We start from the raw sequence: 19,454 nt of genomic DNA on the forward strand, positions 1-19,454 counted from the left end.
GGCGGGAGGGGCCTCAGTGGCCAGTGCCAGGCTCGTGCCCTGAGCCGTGAGCCAGCCCCACGCCTCTGCTGCCACCAGTCTCGCTGTGCTGCTGGCAGGACTGCTCCCCGCTGGCGTTCGTGCACCAAGAGCCATGTGCAGGTGGCCCAGCACGGCGGCTGACGTGGTCGGGGAGTGGCCAGCTGATGGGCCACTTCTCATCCTCTGAAGGAATGTAAGGGTGCCAGTAGTCTCCGCTCTCCCAGTTCTGTCGCTCTTGGAAGTGGACTCCAGAGGCCCACTCTCACTTGCAGGGACCTGGGTGGTACCTTATGGGCCCTTACTGGCCTTTAGGTTTTCTGAAACGGTGTCCAGTGGCCCGTCATTTACCCTGGTGTTGGCGAGGCTCAGCACAGGTGGGGCAAGGTATCCTGCCGACACTGTTCCCACCCCAGGGACAGGTCCTGCCCTCTTGGACCACACATGTGTCAGGGACACTGGTGCCCTGGGCTGCACACTGGCTCCTTCCACCCAACAGCATAACTGCATGAGAATGTTTCTGCCAGGGCCAAGTGGGCAAGGGGAGGCCTGGCCCCTCCCCAGCTGGCCTCTGTCCTGGCCAGCTCGTCTCTGCAGGCCGGAGAACCCCCTGTGAGTCTGTCCCAGGAACATTTCATGAGCTGGGGTCCTGGCACGAGCTCGTCTGCTCTGTGTCCGGGGTACCACGGCACCCTCGAGGCCAGCAGGGCACAGGGAGCCGCATCGGCCTGTCTCAGGGGTGTGTTCCCATATTCCGGGTTTTTCTTGCAGACCTGCCCTTCATGTGGAATCACGTTTGCACCCCCGTTGGACACCAGCACAGAGGGAGGAGCGATGCAGAACGGCTGTCAGGAGGAGCCCAGGAATGGCACCAAGGTCAGATGCGAGTGCTTGGGTGCTGTGCTCTGCCCAGGAGACTCCGTCGGCGTCTCTGTTTGACACCTCCCAGGCCCTCAGGGCTGGGTGAACAGCACCTACGAATAGGGTGACCACGTGCTCACCTGGTCAGGCCTCCACCAGAGGGGAACCGTGGGCCTGAAAGCCGTGGGCACAGGGTTAGGGGGATGGGAGAGTGGCACCGTGCAGACCAGCGCCACAGGGAGGTGGGGGGTGCCAGAGCCTCGAGCCTGGGTTGTCCCCAGAACATTCCGGATGGCCGACCCAAGTTCCATCCCTGACACCCCAAGTGGTCCCCTGAACACCTCCAGGAGTGATCCCTGAGTGCAGAGCTAGGGTCAGCCCTGAGCACCCCTAGGTGTGGTCCAGAAATAAGAATCAAGAGAAAAATAAGAAAGTTTCTTATCGCTCTCAGAGGCAGCCCTGGGCATCTCCACTCTCTGGCCACCCGCGCCTCCACGGCCTGGGCTGTCCAGCTGTCCCTTTGCTCTGCCCACGCCCTTCCTGCCCCTGTGCGATGTGCTGCCGCACAGGGCTATGTCCAAGCCAGAGCGGGGACCTGACAGGAGGCAACAGGGTGGCTCTGCCATCCCCGCTGCAGCCCCCGCGCTGTCCCTTGTCTGGAGGCAGGCTTCCGGAGGGGCCAATTCCAAGTCGCAGAATGGACTGCTCAGCCCGCCCCCGGAGGAGCGACTCACCACCAGCCAGACGTCCCTGTGTGAGATCCTCCAGGAGAAAGGGCGCTGGGCGGGCGTGAGCCTGGACCAGTCGGCGCTGCTGCCGCTGAGGTTCAAGAACATCCGCGAGAAGACGGATGCCCACTTCGTGGACGTCATCAAGGAAGACAGGTGTGGGCACACGCACTTCGCCTGCGCTCTTTTAATTTCATTTTAGTATATTTGTTGGCTCCTCAGCCCTGCCCCTCGCACTGCTCCTGTCTCTGTAGTACTCTGGGAGTGACCGGCGTCTTGGAACTGGGATGGTCTTAGGGTCACTCACTGTCATTTCCCTCTGACCACAGACCCCTCCTCTGTGTACCCTTGCCACGTCCAAGACCCCGCCTTGGGATAATCTAGGTTGTTCCCCGTTGGTCGCTTCACTGTAGAGTACGGATGGCATTTTCCTTTCCCTTTCCGTCTGGTCATTGGGGCTGGGTTTTGCTCTCTGAGAATGATGCTTCGAAGCTCAGGGTCCTGGGTTTCCTCTGAAGACCGTCAGAGTGCTTGTCTCTTGAGTGGCCATCTCTGGACTCAGGTTCAGCTGCCTGTCTGAGGCGAGCAGCTGCTAACCCTCTACGTGAATCAGGCTGGCGGGGGTGGGGGCCTTACACATGTATCTTCCAAGCCAGACAGGAAGCAGAATCGGAGCACCCCACCCTGGGTCTCCCCTCTGGGGCTCCCAGCCCCATTTTCCATGTCTGTCCTTCCCGAGCTCCACTTCCCAGTTCTCCAAGCCCGTTAGCTCATGGCTTTTTCTCTCCCTGACCCTTTGCCAGCATCTCTGCCCGCATGCAGAGAAGGAGGTGAGGAATGGGCGGGATCCTGCTGGCCCTGCTCCCGCCTCCCTCACACACTTCTGTGGCAAAGGGAGATGGAGGCCAGAGCCACCCCCACCCCACCCCACCCCAGGGTCCCCAAGCCTGGGGGGTGCTGCCTGCGCCCTCACCACGGATGAACCTTTGCTTCACCTGCTCCCTCTGACGGAGCTCGGGCCTTACTCCAGAGAGCTTCTCTCCGCCTCTTCCTTCCTGTTCCTCTAAGTTCACAGCGATTTGCTGTGCCCAGAGGGGGTCGTTGTTGTACCCTCGTAATCCGGAGGGAACAACGCCATTAAGATCACTGTCCATGGGGCCGGAGCGATAGCACAGCGGGTAGGTCGTTTGCCTTGCACACGGCTGACCGGGGTTTGATTCCCAGAATCCCATATGGTTCCCTGAGCACCACCAGGAGTAATTCCTGAGTACAGAGCCAGGAGGAACCCCTGTGCATCGCTGGGTGTGACCCAAAAAGAAAAAAAAATCACTGTCCACATGCAAGCAGTCCCCACCTAAATCACGCGGGCATAGCTCGGTGCTAACTACCCCTTAGCTCCGGGCACCGGTCTCTGCGCTGTCACCATCTCCTGCAGAGCCCCCACACCCACATGTGTCCCCCCACACAGGGCCCTGCTGCTCCTTCGAGGACCAGTTTGCCCCAGGAAAGTTGCCAGGAGATGTCTCTGAGGGGGTTCTGGCAGGGTCTCACTGACGGGCCCAGAGGGTGGCTGTTTAGGTGCCCGTAGGCTTGCCCCAGAGAAGTGCCCCAGGCGCTCTGGCAGTGTCTGCCGCAGACTCCCGACCCAGATTGCGGGCTGGGCCTTGCACCATGAGCGGAGCCGCCCGGGCCGGCCGAGAGCCCACAAAGTACATACGGAAATTGTGCCGTGTTGACCCGCTGATCGCCATCTCTTCCAGCCTGATGAAAGATTACTTTTTCAAGCCGCCCATCAATCAGTTCAGCCTGAGTTTCCTGGACCAGGAGCTGGAGCGCGCCTACAGGACCAGCTACCAGCAGGAGGTATGCACGCAGCTGCCCTCACTCCGCACGCTCCGGCCTCGCGGACCCCTGTGCAGTCCCCGGACACTCATGTGCCTGCTGCGTCCTGCCAGTGCTGGGGTCTGGGCGTCAGGCGCATCTGAGGGAGCAGTGCCCGAGCACCCCGTCAGCACACACCCGACACACCCAGTTCCTCTCGGGCCCCAGGACCCCCCTGTGATAGAACCTGTTGCTGTCCTCCCGCTCACTGCCCCGCTTTCATCCTACATATGCCCGAAAGTCAGACCTGGGCACTCAGGGGGCATCTGTGGCACTTGACCGGTGCAGGCTGTGACCTCTCGGACTCAGAGAATGTCCCAGTTCCTGCCTGTGCTGTGTGACCTTGGGCATTGTCTTCACTGCTCTGTGCATGGTGCTCGTCCCTGTGCTGTACCTAAGCAGAGTGGGTGAGTTCTCAGCCTGTGTGCCATGGTGTCAGCTGTGCCCCTGGGACCCCCCAGTGCCTCTCTTCATGCCCCACCCCCATCCCTACCAGGTGATCAGAAATGCTCCCGTGAGGACCTTTGCCAGCGCCACCTTCAGCTCCCTGCTGGACGTGCTCCTGTCCACGGTGGTGTTCCTGATTCTCTCCATCACCTGCTTCCTGAAGCATGGGGCCGCCGCCTCGCCCCCGCCACCTGCCGCCCTGGCCGTGTTTGGGGCAGCGCTGCTGCTGGAGCTGCTGTCCCTTGTGGTCTCTGTCAGGTAGGGACCGCCGGGGCCTCTGGCTCCCCTTGCTGGCGCGGCCCCTCGGTCTGCACACCCTGCACGGCCGGCCTCATCCCTGCCGCTCTGTTTCCTCACCGGGCCGAGCGTTCAGTGCGGAGCATGGCTGTGGCTTTTCATGGAGTGTTTGGAGGGCACGTTCCTTTCGGTATCAGGAGGCTGGAGCCGTTCAGGACCCTGCAGGTTAACCTGGGCCAGGCCTCGGCCTTGGCTGGGCGCCACCCCAGTGGGCACTGCCATCCAGAGCCGGGCGTGGGGCTGCTCGGCCCAATCTCCACAGCAGCGCCCGGAGCTTCCTTGGCTCTTCCCAGGTGCCCAGAACCGCCCTCTCCCCCGCCACTGTGCGTCTCTGCGCACCAGCTTTGCCAAGGCCCTTTCTCCCTCGGCTGCCCCTCTCATCGCACAGCCTGGCAGTGTCCATGCCACCTGCTCCGTGCCGACTCTGCAGGTGGAGGGGAGGCAGTATCCGAGGGGCGTTCCCCCGACCCCTGGAGGGCTGGCCTCCCGCTCCACAAGGCTGCACCCTGGGGGACTGTGTGGGCGCTATGTGGGTGTCAGAGTCCTGAGCCCTGGGGACCTGTGCTCTCCTGGGAGCGTCCCAGAAACGCTCTGCAGAGCAACGTGCACACTTTGGTTGGGTTTGATTGTCCGCACCTGGCCGTGCTCAGGGGCTCCTCCCGGCTCAGTGCTCCAGGCTCACCCCTCTCAGCCCTGGGGGGACCATGCTATGCTGGTATTGAACCCAGACCTCCCGCATGTGAAGCACACCCTCTTCCCACTGAGCCCTCTGGCCCCGAGGATGCGCTTCATGGATGAGACCCTTCGGGCTGAGGTCCTTGTTGGCAGGTCTTGCGTGGGTGTCTGGGCAGGTGGCAGAGGGATGCAGGGCAGAGCCACTGCTGTGCGTGGCAGAGCATCTCCCACCCTCCAGCCTCGTGCAAGCAGCATCCTGCAATCATATAACAAGGGCACACAAATATGCTGTCGGGTCCCCCCACAGCTGTGTCCTTTTAGAGCCCCAGAGCCCACTACGCCTTTTCTTCAGAGAAGTTGCCGAGATGCCCTTGGAATAAGCGCTGAGGAGCTCGCGGGCTCCCAGCCTGCCCCCAGCCTGCCCCCTCCACGTGTGTAGCTCCCAGCCTGCCCCCTCCACGTGTGTAGCTCCCAGCCTGCCCCCTCCACGTGTGTAGCTCCCAGCCTGCCCCCTCCACGTGTGTAGCTCCCAGCCTGCCCCATCATGTGTGTAGCTCCCAGCCTGCCCCACCATGTGTGTAGCTCCCAGCCTGCCCCACCATGTGTGTAGCTCCCAGCCTGCCCCACCATGTGTGTAGCTCCCAGCCTGCCCCCTCCACGTGTGTAGCTCCCAGCCTGCCCCCTCCACGTGTGTAGCTCCCAGCCTGCCCCATCATGTGTGTAGCTCCCAGCCTGCCCCCTCCACGTGTGTAGCTCCCAGCCTGCCCCCTCCACGTGTGTAGCTCCCAGCCTGCCCCACCACGTGTGTAGCTCCCAGCCTGCCCCACCACGTGTGTAGCTCCCAGCCTGCCCCCTCCACGTGTGTAGCTCCCAGCCTGCCCCACCATGTGTGTAGCTCCCAGCCTGCCCCCTCCACGTGTGTAGCTCCCAGCCTCCCCCATCATGTGTGTAGCTCCCAGCCTGCCCCATCATGTGTGTAGCTCCCAGCCTGCCCCATCATGTGTGTAGCTCCCAGCCTCCCCCATCATGTGTGTAGCTCCCAGCCTGCCCCATCATGTGTGTAGCTCCCAGCCTGCCCCATCATGTGTGTAGCTCCCAGCCTGCCCCCTCCACGTGTGTAGCTCCCAGCCTCCCCCATCATGTGTGTAGCTCCCAGCCTGCCCCCTCCACGTGTGTAGCTCCCAGCCTGCCCCCATCATGTGTGTAGCTCCCAGCCTGCCCCCACCATGTGTGTAGCTCCCAGCCTGCCCCATCATGTGTGTAGCTCCCAGCCTGCCCCCTCCACGTGTGTAGCTCCCAGCCTGCCCCATCATGTGTGTAGCTCCCAGCCTGCCCCATCATGTGTGTAGCTCCCAGCCTGCCCCCACCATGTGTGTAGCTCCCAGCCTGCCCCCTCCACGTGTGTAGCTCCCAGCCTGCCCCCTCCACGTGTGTAGCTCCCAGCCTGCCCCTCCACGTGTGTAGCTCCCAGCCTGCTCCACCATGTGTGTAGCTCCTGACACTGAGCCCTGCCCCACAGGATGGTGTTCTTCCCCGAGAGCGTCATGGCCTGCACCAAGCGCCTGCTGGAGTGGATCGCGGGCTGGCTTCCTCGCCACTGCATCGGGGCCATCCTGGTGTCGCTCCCCGCCCTGGCTGTCTACTCACATGTCACCTCAGAGTTTGAGACAAACATACAGGTAAGTACAGGCTCCGGAACTGGCGGCTCTGAGGACGGGGCGGCAGTTGGGACAGAGGCCCTGAGAGGGGCCCGCCCTGGCTCCCCCGCTGGTGATGGCCCTGTGCGGGAATGCAGGATGCGTGGCCCTGGGCTCCTAGAAGCCCCCCCATGGCACACATGTCCTCTCCAGCCTCTAGTTTGTCGCTGTCTCCAGTTTCCAAATGAGACAGGAGAAGGTGCTGGTCTGGCCTGATAGTTGGGCCGGCGGCCTCTGGGCAGCAAGGCCGTGTGAGTGCAGTTCTGCCCGGCACGGCTCATCCGTGCTTCTGTGGGTAGGCTGGCCCTCAGACATTCACTGCTCAGTCACACCTGGGCTGACGCACAGCAGAAGGAAAGGCTTTTTGGCAGGTGACGACAGCACAGCGTCAGGGTTGCACAGGGAACCTGCCTTCCCGAGCCTCCTAAGTGACCGCCCACCTGAGGAATTTCAGTACCAATGGGACATTTTTTTTTTTTCTTTTTTGGGTCACACCCGGCGATGCACAGGGGTTACTGCTGGCTCTGCACTCAGGAATTGCTCCTGGCAGTGCTCAGGGAACCATATGGGATGCTGGGAATCGAACCCGGGTCGGCGGTGTGCAAGGCAAATGCCCTCCCCGCTGTGCTATTGCTCCAGCCCCCACGGGACATTGTCACTTAAAAGTTGATGATCTGTCCTTGAGCCCAGCAGCTAGCCAAAAGCAAATGCTCACCACATCCCGATAAGCACTGTGACAGCCACCTCTTGGACCTGAGGTGCGGGGAGGGGACCCACGAGTGGGCATGGGAGGGACTCGACTGACAGTTGCCACCCTCTCTGCAGCTCACCGTGTTCACGGGCTCGGCCGTCCTGATTGCTGTAGTGCATTATTGCAACTTCTGCCAGCTCAGCTCCTGGATGAGGTCGGCCCTGGCCACTGCAGTCGGGGCTGTGCCCCTGCTCGCACTCTGCCTCTCCCTGTGCCCAGACAGGTATGCCCCGCGGTCCCTCTCCAGCCCTCCCCAATGTTTCCTGCCCCAGCACAAAATCACTCCCAACACCTTGCAGGTTTACCACTAAGAAAATGCCCAAAGAACAGAACACGCATGATAACTGCAGTGAAGGGGGATGGGGGTGTAGACCCACAACCCCAGGAGAGGTGACCTGTGGCACTGGGGTGGCATTGAGACCGAGGAAAGAGGCATACCCTGCAGGGACCAGCCCTTCTCGGGGAATCCCTGCAGGAACGGTTCTCTGGCTTAGGCGGGGAAGCACCAGCAGAGTGGCGAGGATCCGCTGAAACCCTCCGACTCGGGAATGTGGACCCTCTCAGTTCCACAAAGGCCCTTTGCACCCCTGTCTCTGATCGGTGGCCAGTAAGAGATGCCAGAGTGGGAGAAGTCCCCGGGGACAGGCCCTTGCTGAGGCCCGAGAACAGGGAGGCCGAGGGTCGGGCCTGAGCTGTGCTGAGATGCCCGGCTCTTATTCACGGGCTCCAGCCTTGCATGTGCCCCTCGGATCAAACAGTGTTTGGTTCCTAGTTTGTCTAAAACAGGCTCAGAGGGCTGGTGGGGAGGGGGAGGGTTCCATATTAGGTGTGCTGTGCTCCTCCCCTGGTGCTCCTTGTTCTCCTGAGAACTGCTGGGAGTGTCTCCCCAGCACCACTGGGTGTGCCCTCCACCAAAAAAGTGCACACTAGCTGCTGACTTTATGGCTTTCCACTGAAATATGTCTTCGAGAAACAGTGGCGGCAGGGTGCACACGCGGACACTGCAGGGTAATTCCTCAGAGCCCTCAGCTTCCATTTCTGTTACAAACTTCTAAAAATGGGCTTTTGGGGAGTACGTGACTGCTGGTAGAAAACTTTTACTATGAGCTCATACTGAAAAGCCACTTCTTTCTAATGAGAGTGGATTTAGGGTAACAGAATATTTTAAATTCCAGGGGCATTTTCTTCATTTTGTTTTATGAGACATCCAACATTGCTGTCTCCCCGAATTACCCGCACCTCAGAGATACCCCCAGCATTTTCAAAATGCCCTGCAGGGAAGATGCCACTGTGACTGCGAGCCATTGCTTGAGTAAATTCTGAAGTGCGGTTAGTCAGTGTCAGGACCATCTGAGGAAAGCATCTCAGGGCGTCTTTGGGGATTATTGACAGCTGTCGGTAATGGAGGAGTAAGTGTCCCTCCTCAATCTATTTACTAAGAGAATGACAGCATGAAAGGTACCTCCGTTCTCTGCACGTGAATATCAGAAGGGAGATTTAAGGTGTAAACCGTCACTTGGCCCTGGAAAGGAATCTGATGGGTAGCTTTTCACTCCCACCTGGGCACTTTCATTTTTCTGAAGTCTGGAGTGCGGCCGTTAGAAAGCTTCCCCGGCGCCTGAGTTCTGCAGGCTGCCTTTATACCTTGTCAAGTGCTACCGAGACCTCAGGGCCGCCTCAGGACGCGGCTCCTGCAGGGCCTCTGCCCAGCACTTTGGCTTGTTAGTTTTTGGGTTTTGTTGGGGGGCCATGTCCAGTGGTACCTGAGGTCTCTCCCAGTGGTTCCCCAAAGACCAGGTGGTACTGGGATGGCCTGCGCCCTCGGCAGGCGCTAGGTGTGCCCCAGTGCCCCACATGGGGATTGGGTTGCTCTGAGGGCCGTCATGGCAGGGCAGCCTCTCCTGGGAGCTGTGACTGGCCAGGGCCTCCCGCCGGCCCCTGGCATGGCCCTGGTCTCTCAGCAGCTCTGCTTGGACTGCACCAGGGTCTCTTGCCTTTGGAAAATCCCAACAGTAACGGCCTTATAAGGAGACAACTTCTGTTTGATTTCATTCCTTAGCTTTATCATTGTCTTTACTGTTTTGCTATTCTCAGTTACACACCACATAAAATTACGATTACATAATTACCATCCTTAACTCCCTAGCTTGATCTCCATATGAAAGAAATTTGTTTGAGCTCTTTTCAGATTTTGTGAACTATAACATCTTCCATGCTCTTTAAATAATATTGAGTAATGTTTTCTGCGTTTTGCTTTCAGTTCTATAGTCATTTCGCAGCTTGATGCAGTTCAGAATTTCAGGTAAGCTTTTGGTGTTGTTTCGGTTTGTTTTTGGGCCACACCCGGCAGAGCACGGGAGACCATGGACAGCGGGGCCGCATCAGGGCAGGCCCCTGGCCTGCTGTCCTGCCATGTCAGCCCCGGCAGCTTCACATCAGGCCTCTTCAGAACAGGAGGGACTGTTTCAGGGCTGCTGAGTCCGAGACGCGTCTCTAAATAATCCTGAGTGAAAAGAACAGCGTCAGCTCTCCTCCTCGAGAGGAGCCGGGAAACACTTAAGGATCAGGCCAGAGAGGCTACAGCTGACTGGAAAAATAAAGCGCTTCCTTGGGTCTACAATAGAGCCGATTTAATTTTATGTGAGACTTTAATGTCACAAAGAAAACCTCACAAATCAAAGAGTTGCTCACAGTGCTCAGAGGTTACTCCTAGCTCGCTGCTCGAGGGAGTCACTCCTAGCAGTTCTCAGAGGAACATGCAGTACCAGGGAGTGACCTTTGACCCCAGCATGTGAAGCATGCACTCTGTGTTGACTTCTCCCTCTAGTCCATCTCTAAAATATTTTAAAAGATTTGAAATTATATGCTTGACTCCTGCTTTACTATAAACATAAGTTGAAGAGTCAAAAAATGTAAAAACTCAATGGCAAAAACTGTATAAACATCTAGAAAAAATAAAATCAGACTGCTCTCCAGCTTCTCTGAGGTAACATTCCAGCCTTACAGCTAATCAATAAAGCACACATCCAGTAAAGTTCTGATTGACACACTAGCGCAAGAAAAGAAAGTTCCAGCTGACTCAGATCTGTTTGCACCAATAATCTGGGTTTTTTTTTTTTTTTTTTTTGCTTTTTGGGTCACACCTGGCGATGCACAGGGGTTACTCCTGGCTCTGCACTCAGGAATCACCTCTGGCAGTGCTCAGGGGACCATATGGGATGCTGGGAATCAAACCCGGGTTGGTAGCATGCAAGGCAAACACCCTCCCTGCTGTGCTATTGCTCCAGCCCCTAATCTGTTGTGTTTTTTTTTTAATAACTAATTACCACATGCATAGGTAAAGAACAAAGAATTCCCTGAAGAATTGTGACAGAAGGCAAAAATGTTACCACTGAGGCACATTTAAAGACCTACAGAACTCCCTTTGGTCTTTTAAGTGGGACTACCAAAAGCTACAATGAGAAAAAAAAGTTACAGTGACACAGTTCAGCGAGGTTTGACTGGTGGTGGGTGGTGGTGCTGGCCAGCCTAGAAGGTCCAGTGGTGGCTTGTGGGCCTTTAGCTGGCGTGAGCCAGAGTCCAGGTGATCGGGGTTCCAGTGAAAGCTATTCTAGAGAACTCTCTGTAAGCTCATTTCTGATTGGTGGGTTAGTGCATGGAGTGTAGCTGGATGCATTGTCACAGGTGAAAACGCCCAGGCTGGGCCAAGACCTGAGTGTCAGGAGCCCCTGGTGGCCCGGGACATGCACAGAACTCCCCCAGGAGTCAATATTATTTTATTTTGATGCGGGTGTATGCCCAGCAGTGGTCAGAGGCCACTCCCAGAACCCAGGTTACCATGTCAGAGCAGGAACCGGGCCGAGGCCTCCCTGGATCAAAGCATACCCTCCAGTCCTTTGGGTTGTCACCTGGCCCCTACCCAGGTGCAGATTGTTTTCTTTCTGGTTTTTGGAGGGACCATACCCGATGATGCTCGGGGGTTACTTCAGGCTCTGCACTCAGGATTCACTGCTGGCAAGCTTGGGGAACCATGTGGGACGCTGGGGATTGAACCTGGGTCAGACACGTGCAAGGCAAGTGTGCTACCCACTGTGGTATGTCTTTGGCCCCAAGTGTGGATGTCACCAAATACACTAAAATGTTAGCAAATCCTACATTTATTTAGCTGGTTAGGATCACAAGTTGTCTTGTTTTTTTTATTTTTATTTTACTTCCTCTTTTCCATGGTATGAGTTAAACCATGTGTTACTTGATATGATTTGATGAATGACCTTTTTTTTGGGGGGTCATACCCGGCGATGCACAGGGGTTACTCCTGGCTTGTGCACTCAGGAATTACTCCTGGCGGTGCTTGGGGGGCCATATGGGATGCTAGGAATTGAACCCAGGTCAGCCGCATGCAAGGCAAATGCCCTCCCCGCTGTGCTGTCGCTCTAGCCCCAATGACTGACTATTAAGCCAGACACTGACCCTTGCGTTTAGTCACTAAGAAGGCCGTCTGTGGGGAACTGACCTTTGCTGCGGGCCCGTTGGCCATTGTCCTCGCTGCTTCTAGAGCAGTGAGAAGTGCAGGCACAGCTGGAAACTGGCTCTCTCCCCAGCTGTCCCTGGCCCAGGTGGCGTCTTGGTGCGAGCCCCTCCCCGGAAGTGTCTCCCTCTCTTCCGGCTCACACTGGCCCACATTCCCCAGGTCCCCTGTTCCAGGGACTGGCCTGTGCTTCCCCTGGAGTGGGGCCAGTTGCTGACAAGCTCTGGAGCTGGAGAGGAGCTGGCCACAGTCCCGTTCCTGCCACAGGGAATCATGAGGCTGAGCGTGTTGCTGAGATGCCGCTGGGGCAGTTTCTCAGTGTCTCCACTCTGGAGAGACCCAAAGAAAGGTTAGCTCGACCCCGTGAGGCGGACTCGGACAGCTCAGCTGGCCTTGCCAGAGGGTGGTTGCACTTAGCCGCTCGGGCTAACAAAGTTGTTTGTGCTTCAGAGTCAGACTGCCAGGCTAGAGACGGCACAGCAGGGAGAGCACTCGCAGTGCACGTGGCTGACCTGGGTTCAATCCCCAGCACCCCATACGGTCCCCTCAGTCCCACCAGCAGTGACCCATGAGTTCAGAGCCAGGAGTAGGTCCTGAGCAATGCCAGGGATGGCCCAAAAAAGCAAATAATAATAATAATAATAATAATAATAATAATAATAATAATAATAATATATTTTTTTAAAAATTCAGGAGCTAGGGGCTGGAGCAATAGCACAGCGGGTAGGGCGTTTGCCTTGCACTCGGCCAACCCGGGTTCGATTCCCAGCATCCCCTATGGTCCCCTGAGCACCTCCAGGGGTGATTCCTGAGTGCAGAGCCAGGAGTAACCCCAGTGCATCGCCAGGTGTGACCCAAAAAGCAAAAAAAAAAATTCAGGAGCTAAAGTCTCCTGAGGCGCAGCAGTGACAAAGCTCTCTAGAGAGACCAGTCGCACAGGTCAGCCTGTAGCTCTTAGCAGCCTCAGCCAGCCTGGGGGGGAACAGTGGCGAGGCTGCAGAGGTCAAGGGCCAGCCCACCCCCTGCCAGACGGTGCCCTGCACAGATGCAGGTAAGAAGGTACGTCCTTTCTCTTCTCTCTACTGCAGCGCGGAGCGGAGCCCCTGTAATAGCTCCCTGCCACATGACAGCCGGCGGCCGACCAGCCTCATTGGCCAGGAGGTGATCCTGGTCTTCTTCCTCCTGCTGCTGCTCGTCTGGTTCCTGAACCGGGAGTTCGAGGTCAGCTACCGCCTCCACTACCACGGGGACGTGGAGGCCGACCTCCACCGCACCAAGATCCAGAGCATGCGCGACCAGGCCGACTGGCTGCTGCGGAACATCATCCCCTACCACGTGGCTGAGCAGCTCAAGGTCTCCCAGACCTACTCCAAGAACCACGACAATGGCGCCGTCATCTTCGCCAGCATCGTCAACTTCAGCGAGTTCTACGAGGAGAACTACGAAGGCGGCAAGGAGTGCTACCGCGTGCTCAACGAGCTCATCGGCGACTTCGACGAGCTCCTGGGCCGGCCCGATTACAGCAGCATCGAGAAGATCAAGACCATTGGGGCCACATACATGGCGGCGTCGGGGCTGAACGCCACGCAGGCGGCGGACGGCAGCCACCCGCAGGAGCAGCTGCGCAGCCTCTTCGAGTTCGCCAGGGAGCTGATGCGGGTGGTAGGCGACTTCAACAGCAACATGCTCTGGTTCAACTTCAAGCTCAGGGTGGGCTTCAACCACGGGCCCCTCACGGCGGGCGTCATCGGCACCACGAAGCTGCTGTACGACATCTGGGGGGACACGGTGAACATAGCCAGCAGGATGGACACGACTGGCGTGGAGTGCCGCATCCAGGTGAGCGAGGAGAGCTACCGGGTCCTGAGCAAGATGGGCTATGACTTCGACTACAGAGGCACGGTGAACGTGAAGGGGAAGGGCCAGATGAAGACCTACCTCTTCCCCAAGTGCACGGACAACGGGGGCGTGCCGCAGCACCAGCTGTCCATCTCCCCGGACATCCGGGTCCAGGTGGACGGCAGCATCGGACGGTCTCCCACGGACGAGATTGCCAACCTGGTGCCTTCCGTCCAGAGCGTGGAAAAGACACCGCTGGGTCCCGACGACAGCGCGCAGGCCAAGGACACTCAGCCCACGTCTAAGAGACTCTGGAAGGAGCCGGCCAGGGCCGAGGAGCGGGCCCGGCTCAGCAGGGCCCTGGAGAGCAGCGACTGTGACGACGTGGGGCTGGAGGAGGCCAACGAGCTCACCCGGCTCAACGTCTCCCCCCGCGTGTGAGGTGCTGGCCGCCGGGCGCCGTGCTCTCGGCCACAGATGCTCCGCAGCCCTGACTCACGTCTGGATGGCACTTATTCAGGGTTCCTTTCACCCGTGCTCCCTCCCCCGCTCCCAGGTGTGGTGTCTGGCCATGTGGAGAACAAGTGCCTTTCAGGGGAGCCTGGGGCCTGGGGCATCGTCTAGCTTCGAAAACAAAAGCTGTGGTTAAGGCATCACTTTCACTGCTTTTCCTCCCGAGACACTTTGGTTTCCCCCCAGTAATCAAGGGGTTGGGGCTTTTTTTCCCCCTTTGTACACAATCTTGTTTTCCAGTTATCTGACCTTCCGTGTAAACGCGCACACACGCACACACTTGCTCCATGAAGCAGATTAAGTGCCAGTACTCATGAGCAGGGCGAGGCGAGGGGACATGGCCGAGAGCAGGGGCCGCTCCGCGCCTTGGCCCCGGGCCGTCCTTCCGTCCATCCAGCTGCGGGCCCAGAGCCCACTCTCACTGCGCTTACGGTAGCAAAACCTCACGAACCAGGCCTCAGGGGGCAAAGAGAAAAGCCATTTCTTTCCACCCCGGCAACCAGGGGTCTCTGAGCAGGGTGCTGACGGGGCCATCTTGAGAGCTGACTGCACCAGGGGAAAGCCAAATAAATGCCACAGGGGTGCACTTATTTATTTATTTATTTATCAGGAACCACGTGGGTTTCAGGGAGGGGGTGCAGGTCATTCTGGTGTCAGGGGTCCACTGAGGGTGCCACCACATACCAGGGTGCTCCGGCCGCTTGGAGCCATGTCCCAGAGCAGGGCTATGTACCAGGGCCCTCAGCTCACCCCGAAACCAGCGCTGCGGGGGTCTGGGCCAGGGGCTGCTCCCACTCGCTCCTCCACCCGCTCTGCTCCCAGCCCAAGCAGGACAGGCCCCGGTGAGCTGTCAGCCTCTCGATGAAGTTCTTCCTCTGTTTTGTGGGGACAGTCGAGTGACCCACGGCGAGGTGCCGCCCAGGGGAAGGGCAGATTCCCGCAGGGAAGTCACTCCCGTGGCTTCTCGGCTGCTCGGGCTTGGAATCACCTTTTTGCTGCAGAGCCCGAAGATTAGGTAGGACTGAGCTGGGACTGTCCTGGTCTCGTTTGTTTTACGACGGTGGGCTATGGGGGGCCCAGCTCTTCTCTCTCAGACCTTCGCCCACCGCCGTGCTCTGTGCGTGTTCTCGTCTGGGCGCCCGTGGGCACCGCTGTCCCCCACGCCGGCTGCAGCCTCCCCCGGCAACTCCAGACGCAGTGGGCCCGGCGGGCCCGTGTTCTCAGTGCTGCTCTGCCTTCAGGTTTTTGACTGTGGCTCTTGTTGGTCTTCCAGTGGCGGTGAGCAGACGGTGACAATACCTCTTGCTTCCAAAGAATGTACACTCACGCGATACTGCAAACCTTTCATTTTTGTTTTTCTCTTCAAGACACTACCTGATGCTGCCCTTGCATGCAGGACCTGCGAGCAGCTCAGGGTCTCTGTCAATGTTAGGGTGGGCATCTGAGGGGCCCACCCCCTCGGCCCCTGGTGCCAGTCTCTGGGGCTTCCGCCACGGCTGGCCAGCCTGTGTCTCTGCTGTTCCGCTAAACATGTGCTCTGCACAGACTTCCTTCCCGCCAGCTCTCCCCCATCTCCTCCTGGGCGCCCGCTCTGCGGAAACCCCAGACTTGGAATTCCGCCCTCTGGGGGTCTGGCTGGACCTGGTGCAGACTCGAGCCTCAGGTGGGGCAGCTCCCCCGGCACCTGAAATGGTCTCTCACAACACCCAGAACAGATGTTCCCAACAGGCTGAGCCAGTGCCTGCCCTGACGCATACCTCAGCGCTCCACCACGGCCAGTTCCGCAGCAGCTGCCCGCGGAGGGCACGGCGCTCTCCAGCCAAGGGATGTGTTCTTTAGAGGGGCAGTGCCTCTTCTGAGCACCGGGCAGGAAGCAATACTGCAGCATTGAATGTGTGTAAATAGTCGCTCCCCGTTGCAACGGCTACTTTCTTCTTGGCCCCGGGTCAGACCCCGTGATCTCTCTGTATCCGACAAGCACAGCGCTGCATCCCGTGCAGACACGTCACACCGCAGCACCAAGCCCCACGTAGCTTGAAGAACCCCAGCAGTTAGGCTTCTCCGCACAGCCCCCACAGGCCTCTCCCACGTGGCCACGAGCTGCGCTGCACCGAGGGCTGTGACCGAGTGTAGCTCCCAAAGAGCCGTCTGCGGCCGCGTTTCTCGATTCCCGAGGTAAGCGGCGTCTGCTGGACTTTAGAAAACAATCATGAGACGACGTAAATTTGATCGGGGGGGGGGGTCAGAGCCAACAGTTTGCATTTCCTCCCTTTGCTCTGCTCTTTTTAAATTGTTAATTCTAATTTCAAAATGCATCCACTGAAGAATGGACATTAAAATATTCTAAACTCTGACTCACTGGCACCTGGTGTTTCCTCCCTGGAAAAAAACAAAAACAAAAACACCCAGATTGTCCCAGCGTGTCGAGTCGCTCTCTCCACTCTTGTTTCTCTGGCTTGCGGCTGGAACCAGATTTGCCTTGCCTTCACCTTAGGACTATTTTTTTTTTTTTTGGAAGTAAAACATTTTATTTGGACGTTTTGAAGGGAAGGAGGGAGAGAAAGTGGGAGAGAGTGGAGAGGATAGCTCAAGAGAAAACGTGGGCTTCTCCAAGGGCGGAGAGAGCCCCTACACACACCCCAGCATTCGACAGGAGAGCATGAAAGGCCACATCTCAAGAGGGGAGATGCGGGCGACACGTGCTCAGGCGCCACATGTGCTTGGCCACGAGGGCGCAAGCAGTACATGGGTTTGGGCAGCATATGTGCCACTTTAGACTTTTTGAAAACTGTGTGTGTGTGTGTGTGTGTGTGTGTGTGTGTGTTGGTTGGTTGGTTTTCGACAAACCGACTGCTAAGAGATTTCTCCCTGCTCATTAACCGGAAGTCACAGTGGTCTGTGAAGACCAGACAGGACCAGAGAATCGCAGCCTCCAAGGGCCCTATGGGTTGCCAGAGATCAAACCAGTGTCACAGCCGAAGCACCTGCCATCAAGGACGAGCTCTCCTGGATAAACTATGGCTCGGGGAGACCGTCCGGGGCGCCGGGTGGAACCCAGGTCGGCTGCCTGCAGGCAAGCGTCCCATGTGCTGCACTCTCGCTCTGGCCACTCCCCTGCAGCTTAAGAGAGAGAATCCTGCTGGGGAGAGTCCATGGGCTACGGCACTTGCCTTGCGGCCCGCTGACCCCAGTTTGATCCCCAACACTACGTATGGTCTCCCGAGAGCACTGCCGGGTCTGGGCACAGAACACGAATAGCCCCTGAGCACCACCTGTGTGGCCCCAAACCAAGAAGCCAAACAAGCAAAATGTTGCCCCCCCAGCTTTTATTTATTTATTTTTGCGTCACACCCGGCAATGCACAGGGGTCACTCCTGGCTCTGCACTCAGGAATTACCCCTGGCAGTGTTCAGGAGACCATATGGGATGCTGGGAATTGAACCTGGGTGGGCCGCGTGCAAGGCAAACGCCCTACCCGCTGTGCTATCGCTCCAGCCCCCTCTCCCCCCCAGCTTTTAGTGAGCATGTGACCTTGGTATGTGTCATTGCTTCTCCCCCCAAAGCCTCACATGAAGCGGGTCCTCTGCCCCTGCTGGTGGAGCCCAAGTTCTGGAAGCTACTGTGGATAGAGAGAGGCCGAAGGGACCGAGAGAAAGTGTCCGTCGCACGGACATAGTTCAGCCAGCCCGTGTCTATTTCCATACAATTCCTCTGTAAAAATTGGCTTGTTTGTGTTCTTATAACACGACTCCAGTGATCGTTGCTGTGAGAGAGACTTAAGCCAAGGGGCGTCTCCGGTTCCTGCAGGTCCTGCAAGTCTGTAGGGGACAGCAGTGAAGCTCTCTGTGCAGCCGCCAACGGCAACTCCCACCCTTTGGGGGACTCAAAGTCTGGGGTGATTTGGTGAAAGCGGAGACTTCTTTCTACAGGAAAAAGAAAAGTGCAGGTAGAAATAGATCTTTTTAATACTACACAGCGTCAGGAGTCTCCGGGCCCCTGGGGGCTCTGACGGAAGGAGTGACCCTCCAGGTCACTCTGCAGGTGAAGCTTGCGGCCGGGATCTAACAACCATGCTTCCCAGTGTGCGTTTCCAGTCAAAACAAGCGCGGGGCTCCTGTCCTGCTGCTTGAGGCCGCTGGAGGTGCCTCTGGGGACCGCTAGGCGCGCTGTTTCCCGGGGCCCAGTCAGGAGAATTTCCCGAGCATCACTGATGCCCAGTGATGCCGGCGCCCCCTGGTGCCGGGTGTGAGCCTGCGGGCAGAGCGGGCCTCTAGAAAACGTGCTTGACCTTGGCGACTGGCCAGCGCTCTTGAGGGGCTTCTCAGGCCACCCTGGTTGTCCTCGCCACACTGAGAGGCGACGCCTTTGCACAGTCTCAGCTGTCACTCTGTCTCGAGAGAAACGCTCAGAGGAATTCACTGCACAAATGCTGCGCTGGGGCCGTGGCCGATGGACCCGCACGTGCTGTCCACGTGCCTCTCCGACATCCTCTGTGGACAGCCTTCGACCCCAGCGCCAGCCCTTAGAGCCCGCCAGCGGGGGCACTGGGGGGGGCCTCAGCCCAGGAAAGGGGCATCTCCACCGAGCCCGCCTGCCCCCCTCCTGAGCCCCCTCGCCCAGCCCCCCACATCAGCTCTTTCTTCCTCTTTCTGAGCGGGCGGGGAGGCCACGGCTGGTGTCAGAGAGGGGGTTGCTTATCCTGCTCGGGTTCTGGGAAGAGGGAGAACCTAGGACCCTATTTATGGCCTGAACATCCTCGTGGCTGAGGCCAGCTCCATTGTCCACCCGCAGGCCATCACCCTGGCCTCCTGCCCCAGAAATCTTCAGCCCTACCCCATCTCTGAGCCCCACAATCCTTCCTCCCCAAGGACACCCCGTTATTCCTCAGAGGGGCTCAGTGCTCCATCTCCCTCTCTTCAGAGGAGCAGCCTCAGTTTCCCCTCCCGTGTGCACAGGGCGTCTCCCTTACCGGAGACTCTCCAGCGGGCTCCCTACCGGAACCTTGGGTGGCCTTGGGGTGGTCACAGGAGGCGCTGGGCAGAGAACTCCTTTTTCCAGAGTCCAGAGCCCAGTTCCTGGCCACCCACTCCCCATGCAAGGAAAGACAATGGCCTGGGGCAGGGCCTTGAGTGGCGGTGTTGGCAGGCAGCTGAGGCGCACGGCCTTTTCTCCCCGTGCCTGTGGGGCCCGTATCTATGTGCTCTCTGACTGCGGTCACT

At 58.4% G+C, this 19,454-nt stretch overlaps 1 protein-coding gene across 1 annotated transcript in view; it reads left to right on the forward strand.

Moving 5' to 3' along the window:
• The window catches only part of ADCY9 (adenylate cyclase 9), an 82,846-nt gene extending 66,303 nt beyond the window's left edge, over positions 1-16,543 (forward strand). The window contains exons 3-10 of the mRNA XM_004604370.2: positions 790-894; positions 1,546-1,763; positions 3,368-3,470; positions 3,985-4,193; positions 6,427-6,586; positions 7,430-7,578; positions 9,616-9,657; positions 12,972-16,543. Coding sequence (XP_004604427.1) covers positions 790-894; positions 1,546-1,763; positions 3,368-3,470; positions 3,985-4,193; positions 6,427-6,586; positions 7,430-7,578; positions 9,616-9,657; positions 12,972-14,163 — 2,178 coding nt within the window. The 3' untranslated portion in view covers positions 14,164-16,543. The remainder of the gene's footprint in view (positions 1-789; positions 895-1,545; positions 1,764-3,367; positions 3,471-3,984; positions 4,194-6,426; positions 6,587-7,429; positions 7,579-9,615; positions 9,658-12,971) is intronic.
• Positions 16,544-19,454: the final 2,911 nt, after the last annotated feature.

Source organism: Sorex araneus, chromosome 4, assembly GCF_027595985.1.
Source record: "Sorex araneus isolate mSorAra2 chromosome 4, mSorAra2.pri, whole genome shotgun sequence".
Classification (NCBI taxonomy): Eukaryota; Metazoa; Chordata; class Mammalia; order Eulipotyphla; family Soricidae; genus Sorex; species Sorex araneus.